The sequence below is a fragment of the Idiotropiscis lumnitzeri genome, chromosome 15, assembly GCF_059441095.1.
Source record: "Idiotropiscis lumnitzeri isolate Australia: NSW breed Sydney's pygmy pipehorse chromosome 15, RoL_Ilum_1.0, whole genome shotgun sequence".
Lineage (NCBI taxonomy): Eukaryota > Metazoa > Chordata > Actinopteri > Syngnathiformes > Syngnathidae > Idiotropiscis > Idiotropiscis lumnitzeri.
The window spans coordinates 13,694,151-13,709,629 of record NC_142405.1 but is presented as its reverse complement, the minus strand read 5'-3'; the positions used below and the strand labels follow the sequence as shown (position 1 = coordinate 13,709,629).

Sequence of the window (15,479 nt, the reverse complement as noted above, 5' to 3'; positions counted from 1 at the left end):
CCTTATTAATCCCGCCGCCAATGATTCCGTGATGTAATCTTTCATAGCCGCTTGTTCGGGTTGCGAGACCTTGTACAGCCGTACCGACGGCAGGACGGGATCGGGGACTAAGTCTATTGCGCAGTCATACGGACGGTGTGGTGGCAAGGATTTAGCCCTCTCCTTGCTAAACACGGCGCGCAGGTCGTGGTAAACGCTCGGAACCCCGTTAAGGTCGATGTCCGCCTCCGGGGGTGCCCTGACCTGCACCCCCGCCTCGGCGGACCGTAGGCAATGCGCGTAGCAATACGGGCTCCAATTTTGGATCGAGAGACGCCCCCAGTCGATGACGGGGTTGGGCGAGGTTAGCCACGGAATCCCTAGCACGACGGGTGCTGACCTGGCCGGCATGACGAAGAAGGAGCGCTTCTCGATATGGTTACCTGACAGCTTTAGGGTAAGGGGCTCGGTTAAGCGCCGGATATCGGCCAGCACGCGCCCGTCGAGGTCATAGATTTTTTCGGATCTATCGAGCTCGGTAACTACGCAGCCGAGTCGGGACACTAAGCCCGCATCAATAAAGCAGTCGTCAGCGCCCGAGTCAATGAGTGCACGAATCTTGATACCACCACTGAGTCCCATAATCTCCCCATCCATCTCCAGTCTCAAGGGGATGCCGGGACGGGCCGGACCCCTCGCCACGCTGGCGGCCGGCTCTTGTCGGGGTTCTTTGGCCGCGGAGGAGCGGCCCGCGGTCTGACAGTTGGTCGGGGAGCGAGGAGACGATCCCTGGCGAGCGGCCATCTCCGGGCAGCCCGCTACTCGGTGTCCCGGCAGGCCGCAGTAGAAGCACGCCCCCGTGCTGCGCCGACGCTCCCTCTCCTGAAGATCCGGGCGGACCGGGCCCGGCTGCCTGGACTCGTCGGAAGGTGACCATTCGGAGTGCCGGATGCGAGGACGATCGGAGCGGCGCTGCTCCCACTCCGGCTCTCGACGCTGCTCCCGGGGTGCCCGGCGGGTTGCCCCCGTCTGCATTGGCTCATCAGCTGGTGCAGGCTCCGGTACCCGGAAGCGTGGTGGTTCGGCGCGGCGCTGCTCCCCTCCTCGCTCTCGGCGACGCTCTCGCAGGCGGTTGTCCAGCCGAATAGCCAGTGTGATCAGCTCCTCCAGCGTCTCGGCGCCGTCGCGGGCTGCCAGCTCGTCTTTTAGGGCCGAGTTCAGGCCCCTCCGGAACACGGACCTCAGGGCGCAGTCGTCGAACCCACTCTCGGCTGCTCGGATGCGGAAGGCGATCGAATAATCCGCAACTGATCGTGAGCCCTGGGTGCAGTCCAATAATTCGGCTCCGGCCTCCTTCCCGCGGACCGGGTGGTGAAACACCCTTCGAAACTCGGCGAGAAAGTTAGGGAACGAGGAACGGATTGCCGGGTGCGCGTGGGCCATGGCCGTGAGCAACGCGCCGTCGACCACGCCCTCTCTGCTGCAACGAGGAAGCACGGATCGTGACAGTCCACTCTCCTCTTCGCCCACGCTCTTCTTCGGCGCACGCCGGCCGTCTAACCGCTCCAGTGCCCTGTCGTGCCGCTCGGCGAAACTACAATGCCCCCGCCGAGCGGAGCCAATGGAGAGCCCCGATCGTGGCCGGGCAAAAACATTTTTAATTTTTGAATATTTTTTAGACCTGCGAAGCACTGAGCCCGCGAGAGGTGAACCGCGAAGTAGCGGGGTTTCACTGTATACCCTAAAAAAATATATATATATACCTATTCGTAATATATATATATATATATATATATATATATATATATATATATTACGAATAAGGCCAGAGGGTCGGGGCTGGAACGATACAAAGATCACAGCCAGTGTGTGTGGGACTGACCGGCAAACAAGTGTCAAGTGCCCAGCTCTGGTGATATATTACATGATTGATAATTTTTGCTTTATTTCACTGGTTGTCCGCACGGTGGACGACTGGCTAGCACGATGGCCTCACAGTGCAGAGGTCGTGGGTTTGATTCCAGCTCCAGCCTTCCTGTGTGGAGTTTGCATGTTGTCCCCGTGCCAGTGTGGGTTTTCTCCGGGTACTCCGGTCTCCTCCCACATTCCAAAAACATGCATGGCAGGTTGATTGGACACTCTAAATTGCCGCTAGCTATGAGTGTGAGCCCTGCGATTGGCTGGCAGTTAGGATAACCAGTTCAGGGAGTCCACCGCCTACTGCCGGAAGATAGCTGGGATTGGCTCCAGCTCCCCCCGCGACCCTAGTGAGGAGAAGCGGGATGGATAATGGATGGATGGATGTTTCACTCGTGAGTTGGGTAGTTAAAGATAAAAATGTCCTTTATTAGTCCCACAATGGGGAAATTTGAGTTGGATGATAGACTGCAATTAATCCAAGTTCAATAATTATATACCCATTAGTGGTGCAGTACTTTGGTGCTCCTAAACTTGAATAATTATTCTGTTATGGACATTTTTTTATTGTTATTTCCAGTAATTATTGTTAGAAACATGCAAACAATGTTGAATTAGGATTTAAAAATGGGTCTTAATAAGATCTCATTAAGAACATGAAAATATGCTCTTGTCCACCCCCTTCATTAGCATAGTTTTACAAAGTGCATTTTATTTAACTGCTTTTCGACAATAGCCTATAGTCTACATTTATAATTGAACTGTCACCAAATTAATGCACTATTTCAACAAACACTGCTCCGAAATGTAGTGCCATTCTCTAATCACCATAATTGAGCAGCTGTTGCACAGTATTGGATCTCACAGAGAGAGGGGGCGAATCTTGTTACCTTCTACTCCATACATTACTACAGTACTTGAGCTCTTGGCACACAAATTGGCCTTTTCGTCCAACAGGCATTTAAAGCTGACTGAGACGGCTCCAGAATAATTCACTGTCTCAGTCGGAGCTTTCTGCCCTTAACACCCCCCACCTCCAACTTTTTTCTTTTTTTTTTAATTTTCGGCGACTTTTAGATTACGCAACAGATTAACGGTGCGGGTGAAGGTGGGAGATGTTAACTGCATGTCGGCGGCTGTGGCGATTTATCGGAATATAGAAGCAGTCTGCGCACACACGCGCCGCGCGCCTATCGTCATGCGGCTGGTCGCTGGCTGAGGCAGGGGAAGCTCGGTGATCTGCCCGACACACTGAACGAGCGTCCGTGCGTCCGTTCTGGCGGAGAAACTGGCTCCATGACAAGATGCCAACCTTTTCCGTTATGTATAAAGGAGCTGTCATCATTAGCAGGTGAGTAATGAATAGAGGAAGTGGTAATCTGAAACAATGCTTGTACGTTTTGTGGATGTACTTTTTGTTGCCATAGCAGCAGATAATTATAGATGTAGTTTTATTGTTTTGAAAAAATGAGCATTATTTATATTATTAAATTAGGAAAATGTTCGCCTATTTTCTCTCGCGCGTCATGACTTGAAAAGGGAGTCGACTCTCCGCAGCGCAATATTTCTCCTTTTGGAAATGAACGGTTCTGTACAGACATCATTATTATTTTAGGGATTTGAGAGCAACATGTAAAAACAGCAGCTCGCATTCTCGTTCTTTCCTATTTGCTTCGGTCAAGGTTGAACTCTTCCATCTGTCGTCTACTCGCCCAGCCGCCGTGCGCAAACAGAACTGGATGGATTTACTCTGCCTTGTCTGTAAAAGCCGTTTTGTGGATTAAAACCATTGTATGTCATGCGTGGAAATGTCCAGAAAAGTTAACCGGACATGGGTTTTATGTCTGTATCAGTGCAAGGGGTCGTCAATTGAGCCCACGGTGATCCCATATGTCACCGATCCGCTGTAATCAAGACGTGGGGCATACAACCTATTTTATGTTGGTTGTGAATTCATCTTCTTTGTTAAAATTTCAATGTCCATTTACATATGTACAATAGCCTCCAGTAGATACAGTATATGAAAAAATAATTAGCAGATTATGAATGTTAACTATACAAAAATAATAAATAAAAGAAATACATGGAATCAAAACAGATGTTAAAAGAACAAATTCACAGGTGACAGGTCAGTCTCAACATCAACATTCTGGGAATTGCACTTTCTTCACTTTTCAAAAGAGCTGTATTCATAAATATCTTATATCTTTGCCTGTGCTTTGACACAATCCCTTCCAGGGTTAACTGGCAGCATTATCGAACCTTTATTAACGGTACAAGTCTTTTTTAAATGACATCATAACATGAAAGTGATTCAACAGCAAAACTAATTTAACAATAAACCAATCAACAAATAATCTACTAACAGTGAAACAGTAATAGCCGAAGACCACGTGTAAAAGGAAATCAAACACTGTTAATAGTACAATATGATGAGGAAAATATTCTGCCCTATGTTCAAAAACAAGTTATGATGTGTATGGTGATGCTGGAGTTTTACTGCTTTTGAATGCAAGTCTGCTAACTGCACATAAGATCCCATGGAGACTGCACATATTTGTCTCTTATTTAATGCTGGTACTTTTTGGTTATCAGTATGGCATAAAATCAACAAAAAGCCAAAGAAAGCAGAACACTAATTTTTCATCCTTACACTTGCTTGCTGGACTGACACTTCCAGTACATGACATTTTGCATAACGGCGGTTCCAACACTGACATTTTGTACTATCGTCTATGTGAGGTTGAGGACCCAAATGCGGGGAGGCGAGGAATTGAAAGAGAATAAAAAGGCACACGGGATACTTGGGTGAATCATCAATTATCTGATCCATTTTTCCTCATGAGGGTCTTGGGCGTGCTGGAGCCTATCCCAGCTATCTTCGGAAAGAAGGCAGGGTACACTCTGTACTAGTTGCGAGCCAATCGCTGGGCACACAAAGACGAACAACTACTCGCACTTGGGTGAATAAAATATATTAAACAAACAGAAGTCAGAATAATTGATAGGATTATAAACATATATTTAGCTTTATTTACTTATTTATTATTATATTATTGTCGTTCAAAATAACTTTGTGTAATGCAATGTGATTTGTAAGGATTGCGTGAAGCAATGCTGTTATCTCCTGCTATCAAGTAATTTGGTGAAATGGATGAAACGCTTTGATGAGAAGATATTCCGTTATGTACATAAGACAGCTGGAGGTTAAAATGTGTTGTAATGAATAAGAACAACAAACAATTTCTCGGACTCAAAAACTTTGTTGTTTACATTCGTCTCAAACGTTTGGAGTTGAGAAAATGGCACACCCCGACTTACCACCTTCCTCCAGTGCAGCATAAATACAAACAAACACACCTTCCAAATTCACAAGATGGGTACTCCAAAGGCCGCATGACGTCACTTCCGTGCGACTCTATGTGGCCGAAAATGAATTTGTGCGGACAAGGAAAACATGACAATTCCAAATTGAATCAGAACCAAACCAAGAAAAAGACAGATCATGAGATACTAATTCATGGGCAAAAATTCCCACATTTTGTGGGGCTGACTTCTAGACCTCAGAGATTTTTTGGTTTTAAAAGCTTCTCCTGTATTATTTGTTGTTTCTGACTTAAGATAATGATCACGCTGCTTCTCTCATAAAGCTTCATCAGTTGCCATTTCATTGTGTCCTCAATTAACCTCATTGTTTCACAGCCAACAGTGGGAGTATCAGACTGCTGGTTATAAACCCTCAGCAGCTGAAATATTGATAATTTTCCTTGTCATGCTTTTGGCAGTTACACAGAAGAATTTTGTTTGGCAGTTGGGAAGATATCCCTGCATGAGGACAATAAAATAAAATTAGACTCCATTTAAAGGTACACGGTATAGAGTTTCATGTGAAGTGGCATTACGCTGTTATATATCAATAGGAAGAGAAAGCCTAAATGGTCATTCAAATGCGATATATGTGGATATATACCCAAAATCAAAATCTGCAACTCATCTGCACTGCTCTGATGCAATACCGCAATTATATCTGCCGACATACTCTACTTTGATTATCGATTCAATGCTTAAGCACCGATAAATATACAGTTTACGCAAGAGGAAGGACAAAATTTATATATCACAATCTTGGAAATCGTATACGGTAATCTCTCACACAGCAACATCACAAATTTATACTGTCCATTAAAAATGTGTTGTCAACTTTTCCTTTTTTTTTTTGTGAATCTCAATGTTCTCCTCCATGCTGCATATTTAAAGAAGCAATAAAACAGGCTTTCTTACTTCATATTACATCAGCAAATAAGTTGCAGTGAATGTAAAAAGTCTACACAACCCGGGTGAAATTTTTAGATTTTGCGTCATAATAAAGTTAAACCTGGAGTAATCATTTATGATAAAACCTTTTTTTTTTTCAAAAAAATCTAACAATGTGACCTATAATCTATACAACTCAATTGAAAAAAGTGAAGTCATTTAGGCAAAGGAAGTAAAAATGAACTACTAGACACACGCTTATAACTGTGTTCATAATTAACCAATCACATTTAAATTTATGGTAAATGGGACCTATTAAAGGGCCTTTTATATCATGGTTGGCCTTTTTTTTAAGTACTTGAACCCCCTTTTTGTGGGGTCTTCAGTCTCCAGTGGCCCCTTCAAAAATTTTATTTTAGACTCTGACCAAAATTTCCCGACGCTCCTTCAGTGTTGTTGTTACGTCTTAGCCTGACCAGTTTTCTTCTTTTCTTCCATTTTGGAGGGATGTCCAGTACTTCATAATACCACTATTGTCACCTGAGCTGGGCGGTCGGGTTCAGAGTTTTATGAATTAGGCCGCAGGGTCGAGGAGGAACCGTGCCGAGATCGCGGCAGGAGGCTGGGGAACTGACCGGCAAAACAGGGTCAAGTGCCCGGCTATTACATGATTGGTTATTTAATATTTGTTTCTCTGATGAGTTGGGTAGTTGGATGATAGTTATTAGATACTACTTATTATCTTTAAGATATTACTTTTCTAAAAGATTTCATGATGGTCTTGCTTGTGTCCAGAGCAAGACCGGCAGCAAAAAGCAGCCAAGATTCAAACACACAAACCTTCAGTCACTGCTCAACTTGCTCCACCGAGTCTCAGGCATTCAGCAAGAGCAATATGCTGTTTCAGTCCTGCTCGTAAATGGTGACACAACATGCTGGCTTGATTCAAAGAGCAGGTTGATCAGTGATCACATGTTTGGCTTAGATCGATGCTGTTTGGGTTTTTTTCAGCAGCAGGTTGTTAATGGACTTACTTACTTGTCCATAACGAACACCATTTAAAGCATAATAGTGACCAATGCGCACTTGGCACCAGGAGATCTTAGGAGAGTTCAATAAATGATTTGGCGATTGCATCATAAGACTTGGGGCTGCATGTCTTGAACCGTTAAGAATCTTTAAGAATTGAGAGCAGTTGTCTAAAGATCAGCACCTGTTGGTGTGTCGGCTTTGATAGTTGGGGTGGGTTTCGCTTTGCCCTGGCTGACCAAAACATACTATGAGCTATATTGAGCCAAGCAGGCCGTGGTTCGTCCATCCATTAATGCTGAAAATATCTAATATTATATGCTACCCAAAATGCAATCCAATTTTCTTTTTGTACCCAACACTTAATTATCGCGTGTTGTTGTTCTATTTACTTGACTGGTTAATGGGCGGCGGCACGGTGGGCGACTGGTTAACACGGGAGCCTCATAGTGCAGAGGTCGATTGCCGCTGCGGCCTTCCTGTGTGGGGTATGCATGTTACCCACGTGCTGGCGTGGATTTTCTCCGGATACTCCGATTTCCTCCCACATTCCAAAAACATGCTTGGCAAGTTGATTGAACACTCTAAATTGCCCCTGGGTATGAGTGTCAGCGCGGATGCTTGTTCGTCTTTGTGTGCCCTGCGATTGGCTGGCAACCAGTTCAGGGTGTGCTCTGCCCACTGCCCAAAGACAGCTGGGATAGGCTCCAGCACCCCCCGCGACCCTTGTGAGGAGTAGTGGTACAGGTAATATAATGGATGGATGGCTAATGGGCAACAATGAATTGCCTGTTTTTGGTAGTGGTTTCTACTTGTCCGCCCTGTATGCGCCTCTAACTCAATGTTTTCATGTCTTACGCATTTTGTTTCTGTCCACCTTGCTAAAAATACAATGAAGAAATATTTCTTAGATAAATTTCCTGCAAATGTGTTCTTAATGCACTTACTTGTCCCCTTTTTCTTCATCTTGAACTACAGGACACTCATGGGTCCATACGGTGTCGACAGAACAGTTCATTCCATGGACTTCACAGATTGCGAGAATGGCTTAGGTGAGTACATCGGTAGTTGAGCGTTCGAGATGAGCTAAGAGATTTGTTTCAGCAAATCTATAATTCTGTATCCAAATAAATAAACATAAACCACTTGTGACACACACTAGGATTTCTACATGCTAGTCGATAAGCTGAATTGTTCACTTTACTATTCCACAATGTTGTTGTTGTTGAGCAGCCTGAACCCGCAGCCTAGCTTTTACCCAGCCCATGCTCTTTGAAAGTGTAGGTTCATCACATCTGTGGCAAAAATCTGAGGTTGTGCCACCACGAACACACCTTGTGTTTAGAACTAAATAATTTTATTATAGCAGTGGTGGGTCATCTAGGCCTTCTCTGCTGACCTAACAAAAAGAAATCATGATAATATTCTTCCCATTGATGGCTTATTATATCCTTGTGTTGTATTTTCCCGTGAGAGTTTTTATCCAATCAGAATTCAGCTAGCTCCTGTTGCCAGGCAGATTTCACAATACCAGGAACACACACTATTCGCCCGAGGCCTTCAGATACAATCGCACAGGCATCTTTCTGTCAAAGCCAGTGAGCTTTCATAGTTGCTAGACACTTGCCATTGCCATATCAGATCACAAATTGGTTACAGTGAGCCTTCTCGTCGACCTTGAAGGTGATTAACGCGTTTTGTGATTAGATAATCACTCGTGAGGGGGCACGCTATGCGGAATCAGTACACCCAGAAGTCGTAACTGGCAACAATGTAAAATGTAAAAAAATATATAAAACATATTCTTGCTTTTATAAACTATAATGGCCAAAGGAGGGAAAAGTGTGGATGCACTTAATGGCAGATACACTTGCGAGGCCATTTTCAAGACGGACCGTTCAAGAGAAGCTAGGTCATCCAACACTCAGTACTCTGTTAATTGTCTTTCTGTATATTATTTCTCCAGCTGTAGTGTCGTAAAAATGACAATATGAGGGGGATTTATTCAAGTCGGATTAAGTACGACTTCACTGAAGGCCTACGTGTGAAATGCACGGCCCTCCACTGTATTATAGCGTATGTACAGTTGGTTTGTTCCAACATTTGGCGGGGACCTAAAGCGGGCAATTATGTTAGCTTATTGACATCAGGCTTGCAAAAGTGTGAAATTAAAAACCCAAGATAATCTTGAGTTATGATGATGGTTTGATACGTGATAAGAAATATAACATTTTCTACATTGTACCATGAAGTTATTGGCAGGACGATTTTTCGGTTGGACATTAAGAAAATAGTTTAATTGGCTTGGCCGCTTGCTTGTTTTTACATTGTGGGCTTTGTCCAGCTGGTAGAAGCAGGCAGCCGGCTGCAACAGTCAAAGATGAGCGGGAGATCAGATACACCTGTTAGCAATTTAAGAAAAGACGGGCTTGCCACTGGCCTGGCTGTGCACGAGGAGAGATGAGGGCTGGCTCAGGCAGTTCCACTCCTCAAGCAAGCCAATTTACAGTGACAGTTCAGTAAGTGTAGGATGAACTGGAAAAGAAGAGATTTGTGAGTGATCTGTATCACTAAGTCCAAAATGTAATAAAATGGTTAATAAGATAGTAGTACTGTAATATTGCTATTGCTAATATAATGGATCATTAGTTTGGGGTATATTCATGCTTTAAAATATTACTTAAAGCAATTATATGTAAACATTTTTAGGAGTCAATTCCTGTAGATTTAATTTATTGACATCAAGGCTTGGTCCCGAACCGAAATCTTGATCCATCTTTGTGCCACTCTGTACTCGTCTATGTATTTAATCATCTGCAACAACTTTTACACAAGGATGTTGGGTGTTCCAGGGTTTAGAGACTGTGGATGGGTCTGAGGGAGATATTTGTGTCTTTTATCATCTGTTTTGTGAAGCACTGTCCCAACTTTGCTGAGCACTGTATGAAGATAAATAATTTCATCATTATCTTTTTAGCAACAAAAAAACACAACAACTAAGTGGTTCAATTTTAGCTATTTGGCCCAAATGCCATTACAAAATAAAAAAGATCAGATCAGCATGACATTTCCAATTGTGTCCTTTTAATTGTCTAATGATGTCTTCAATAACCACTGCAAAACAATTGGAGCAACTAGTGTTTCACAGCTGTCGCACCACAAGATGGGTCGGGGTTGAGAGGATTTTAGTATTTTGAAATACGGTATACGTGTAAATGTGACCTAAGAACTTATTATCATACGGGCAAGTCTTTTAAGCAAATGCTTCAAACAAAATAACTTTACTGGAGGAAGTAAAAAAAAAATCAGTTCCAGTTACCGTCTGCGACTAGATTATATGTATGCAAGCCGACTGTTGAGCACATCTAATAATGTAAGTACTACTTTTGAAAGGGATTTTCTCTGTAGAGGAGGTATCCCTGCTCAGTATCAGTGTATTTGCCTGTGAGCCAAAGTAGGTCATGTAGTAAAGCCCTAACCCACTTAACTTAGCTGGGTTAAGAATGCAGAAAGCTGAGTGCTGTTGTTTGTGTCTGTACGTCACTTCCATTGCAGCTTGGTCCCGCCCACAATTTTGTTTTCTTTTGTAGTTGTGGGCACTTCAGAATATTTTGTTGAAACATTTTATTGAAAGCATTTTTTAAAAAGAATTCTCAAGTGTCAGAAGTTAAGCAAAGCTGTCTTGCATTGTTTTCATTATTTACATTCATCTTTACAAATTGTTTGTGTGGTTGTTTATGTTTTCTCATTTTGCTGTCCTTTTTGTTCGACAACTGTCGTAAAGACTTGTATAAATGACTTGTTTTACTGTAATTATTAAAGCGCTTTGTTAAAGCTACAACTGTTATGAAATGAGCTGTACAAATAAAGTTGCATTGTATTATTATTTTTTTATTATATCAGGCGCAAATAAAATGATGCTAATTAATTAAATGCTCGAGAATTAACAATGTTTACTTCTACGTACTGGTATGTTTTCATGTGAGGTTATAATATAATATAATCGAGCCATTACATATGATGGCTGGTCAGGAAAGAAATGTCACTGAAACTGACTCCACCTAATAAGACTCAATGACAGTTTATTTGGACTGAAAATTGATCACTATATCGTGAAAATATCGTTCAGCATACAATTTACTGCTAAGCGGGCATATCCGCAAACTTGAAACAAGGCAATCGGAGTGTTCTTGTTTTTTTTTTACCGTTAATAAAAATTGCTAGATCTGTTCTGAAATGTAGGTATGGATTTTGTTTTGATGCTTTGATTAGTCCTCGTTTGGTAAGAATATAGTGAGCCAAAGCACTCAGAGAAGCACAGGCGCGGCTGTCAATCACAAATCTAATATGCTGCAGTTAGATTTGTATTGGATGAGTGAGATGGGAGCTGGAAGAGGCGGGAGTGAGCATGAGTGTAGGTGGAACTTCCACATTCTGCCTCGCGTCATGGAAATTTGTTTGAGCAGGCGTTTGATGTTTTTTTTTGGCCTGTTAACCGCCAAAAGTGACTGTTTATTGTCTTGATTAAAAAAAGTCTTACAGCACAATGTTAGACATAATGTAGACAACATTTTGCATGTTTTTCAAATGAGTTTGCCGTTTGCATGGACTCCCCATGTGCAAACCCAACACAGGCAGGTTGGAGCTGAGATTCGGCATCAACATGTTTGCTATAAACATTGAAGTTTTTAGGAGTTGTTCATTTATGTCATACAGTGGAACCTCGGTTTTCGAACGACTCACAGTTCGGAGTCCGAACAAAAAATTCTAGAGATTCTTGCTTCGTAGTTCGAACAAAAATCGGAGTTCGAACGCCGGTACGACGCGTGAGTGCGTACGCGAGGGTGGGATGCTGAGCGGCGTACGGGTGTAGATCGCTCTCTTGCTCTCTTCGTGACCAACTGTTGTCCCATGCGGACGTGCTGCGTTTTGCTCTCGCGTTTTATATAGGTGTACGAAGTGTTTTAGCCCCTAATCATGCCTCCAAAGAAAGTCAGTGCAAGCAGCAAAGGAATGATTTCGGTGTTCGAACAAATCGCTTTTCGAACAGGGTTCTGGAACGGATTATGGTCGAGAACTGAGGTTCCACTGTACTATAAATTTTCTTTCTGCCTATCCACTCAGTATGGTGTCAACCCCTGTCATTACATTGCATGTTTAATGATCTTCTGAAGAAAATAAAAAGTGCATTATTCCTTGGGTAGTAATAATGTCTTTGAAAACATCAAAGCAGAAACTGTGATTTGAAATACAAAACAGGATTCATATGGTTCATATTTGCTCCAGCTACTTATGCATTAGGAGGGTGATGTTTTTCATTCTATCCAGTTGGGTTGAGAATGCTTTGAGGCTGAACACAAGAACAAGGAACAGTTTTCCTCAGAGAAGGATAAGAAAGGTTGGAGGACAGAGATAAGGAATATTGTAACCCCGTTTTTGGCGATAATTACGATGCACCCCTTTGCTTCAGACCCAATTAATGTTTCAATTTAGTCTGTGGTAACAGGGTAATGGTGGCCTTAAGCTGAATAAAGCTTGATGTAAAGATTTAATAAGACACTTTCAAGGATAGGGAAGGCTTTGGTGTATTTGTGCATGTGCATGTGTGCGCGTGTGTGTGTTGGGGGAAGTCTTATTCATTTTGAACGTCTTGCTGTCGACAGTATGAGAGTGCTGTGCATACGCAATTCAGAATTCCACCATAGATTTTGAAGTCGACAACATGGAAGCGTTCTTACCAATTGTGTCTCCCAACCTGGTTCTCAAAACTCAGTGCAAAGAAGATTTTCATTTTGACTGCATTTTGTGAAACGAAATTTATTAAACTTCTGATTATGAAATATAGTATAATGTAGGGGATAAGTGACATTTTAACCATTTCATGTATAAAAATATTTCGGTGTCATTCAAAATGAGTGTCCTTGCTGTATTTGTTTTGGTAGGTTCTTGTGAGTCTTGCATGTCCCCTATCTGAGGTCTTGTAAAGGTCAAGAAGATTGCATAATCATTATAATGAATTTCCGGGACATCACTTGTTTGCTATTTGTCACACCAGGCCTACAAGTCAGTAATTTTTTGGGGGGAAAATCAAGAAAGCATTGTTTATTTAGTCACTCACCTGATCTTGTTCAGTCACGGGCCCTTAAAACTGTGGCAATTTCAGGTGTGTTTCAGATTTCTTGTAGATACTACCTGCCATCACTCACAATTCTAAATTATAGAGTGGCGTTATTCAGGACTATTTAACCAACTTCTAAGACAATATAGTCAATGCATTATTTAGTGAACGAGGCTGGTGGTGAATGTTTCTTTACATTTCGGGGGCCTAATAGTATTGACAAAAATGCTATTTATTGTTATACCATCATCGATTTTCTTTTTATTGCATTCAAATTGCATTCTATTATTTTTAACTTGATATTAATTCTTATTTGAACGTAAACTAGGAACGCTACCGTCACAAGGAGGTGAAAAAAACAAAATCAAAGGCTGACCTGAGAGTTGACTTTATTGACCCTCCCATTTCTCTCCTGTCAGCAGTATATCACTAAAAAGGTGGATGTCAACAAATGACCTTCCACTTTATATGAAGGCGACAATATGCAAAACTCCATCTGGTGTTTTGTTATGATTATTCATAAAGCAATTAGCATTAAGTACCTTTTGGTCATGAGGCATCCAGTAGGTAGTCTAGTGGTAGGGTTGGGCTATACAGTGTGTCAAATTTATAGGAGGGTACTACATAGGTAGGCGGATGGCTCGTGACTTGTCCAGTAACAGCAGGAAACATGGATTTGGATGGGTGTGGATGCCTCTCCTCAGTGTTGAAACATACCAGGAAAGTTGTGAAATGTGTGAAAACACAACTTAATATCTTGAGAAAATGGCATTTGATAGTGAAGGGGTTGATATTTTAATAAAAACTAATATTGCTCAGTGTGCATAAATAGAGGCAAGTTGTTGAGAAATTTGAGCTGGAAAAATAAGCTGCTGAAGTGGCCACCATGTTGGCCGAGAAAGGTCAAACGATTGCCAACTCTGCAACACAACAACACTGAACCTCGGCATGAATGCAAAAGCCACAACACAACAACATTGAACTAAAGTGCTATTGCAAAAGTTACAACGGAAGTGACCAAAACTCCCGCGAGGCGTTTAAAAAAAGCAAAGCTGGAATAGTAAGAAAAATTAAGTTGCGGCTTGTATCACTGTAGCAATGTAAGAAATGAATTATGCTGTTTTCAGATTATTTATTTGTGATATTCCCGTACAATGGGTTCAACTTGTACGAGGACAGCTGTCATTTGCCAGCCATGTATTAGACGTTGCTAATGTTCAATTAATGTTAAGATAAAACAAGACTGAAGCGGTAAATTTTGATAAGCGAAATTGGGGAAATAAGCTGCAGTAAAACTTTCATTTATTTACATCATGCTTTTCAAAGTATTGCAGCGTCTTCAAAAGACACAACATCAGACGTTCATTTAGTTTTCTCCCTTTTTATTGTTACAACACAGCTTCTGCGGGTCTTAGTCGACGCCAACTCCGAGCAATCCGTTCCGTCAACATTACACACGGCTCTCCCTCCCTCTCTCCTCCGTCTGATTCAATCTTCTCTTGCACCAATCCCATCCAATTTGTTACAGTAATGTAAATATTCCGTGGATAATAATATTATGTTCACAAAAGTTTCACATTACAATTGTTAAGTTTTCACATTACTATTCCAGCTTTGCGTCATTTCCAAAAGTTTCGGTCACTTCTGTTGTGGCTTTTGCAATAGCCCCGAGGATCAATGTTGTTGTGTTGTGGCTTTTGCAGTCATGCCGAGGTTCATTGTTGTTGTGTTGTGGAGTTTGCAATTGTTTTGACATTTCTCGGCCACCATAGGCCACTCATGATCGCAGATACGCACACACAACAGTGTTGCTAGCTACTATGGAATACTAACTGGTTATCATGTCATATGTGTAAGTAATGGTAAAGACTGAGTATTGTGACACAAATCATGTCTTGTACATTTGACACACCAGAATAATATTGTGAAGAAATCTACCAAATTCAAATGAAATTTTACAAGAACCAGAATTTAAAATAAGGCTTTGAAATTGTGAAAAATAAAGCCCGCCCTTCACCTGCTGGGTTGGGTGGATCTGTCCGCCGTCGTCGACCTTCAACTGTCAAGCAAGTACGTACCTGCTCCAGGGAGGTTCAGGATCCCTAAAATAGACCCAACGACACCACTTACTTAAGGCGGCACATTTCGGTTTGATGCCAAAAGATGACTATACAAGAGATAA

General features: G+C 42.3%; 1 protein-coding gene across 3 annotated transcripts in view; it reads left to right on the top strand.

Annotated features, from left to right (window-relative positions):
- Nucleotides 1-2,826: 2,826 nt before the first annotated feature.
- The window catches only part of LOC148323013 (syntaxin-binding protein 4), a 48,849-nt gene continuing 36,196 nt past the window's right edge, over nt 2,827-15,479 (top strand). For 2 of the 3 annotated variants that reach the window (XR_015846600.1, XM_088316249.1), the window contains exons 1-2: nt 2,827-3,247; nt 8,158-8,231. Coding sequence is in view for 2 of the 3 variants with exons in the window: in XM_088316249.1 (XP_088172375.1) it covers nt 3,201-3,247; nt 8,158-8,231 (121 nt within the window). In the remaining variant the exon portion in view is untranslated. The remainder of the gene's footprint in view (nt 3,248-8,157; nt 8,232-15,479) is intronic. The other variant, XM_088316248.1, reaches the window with a different exon arrangement.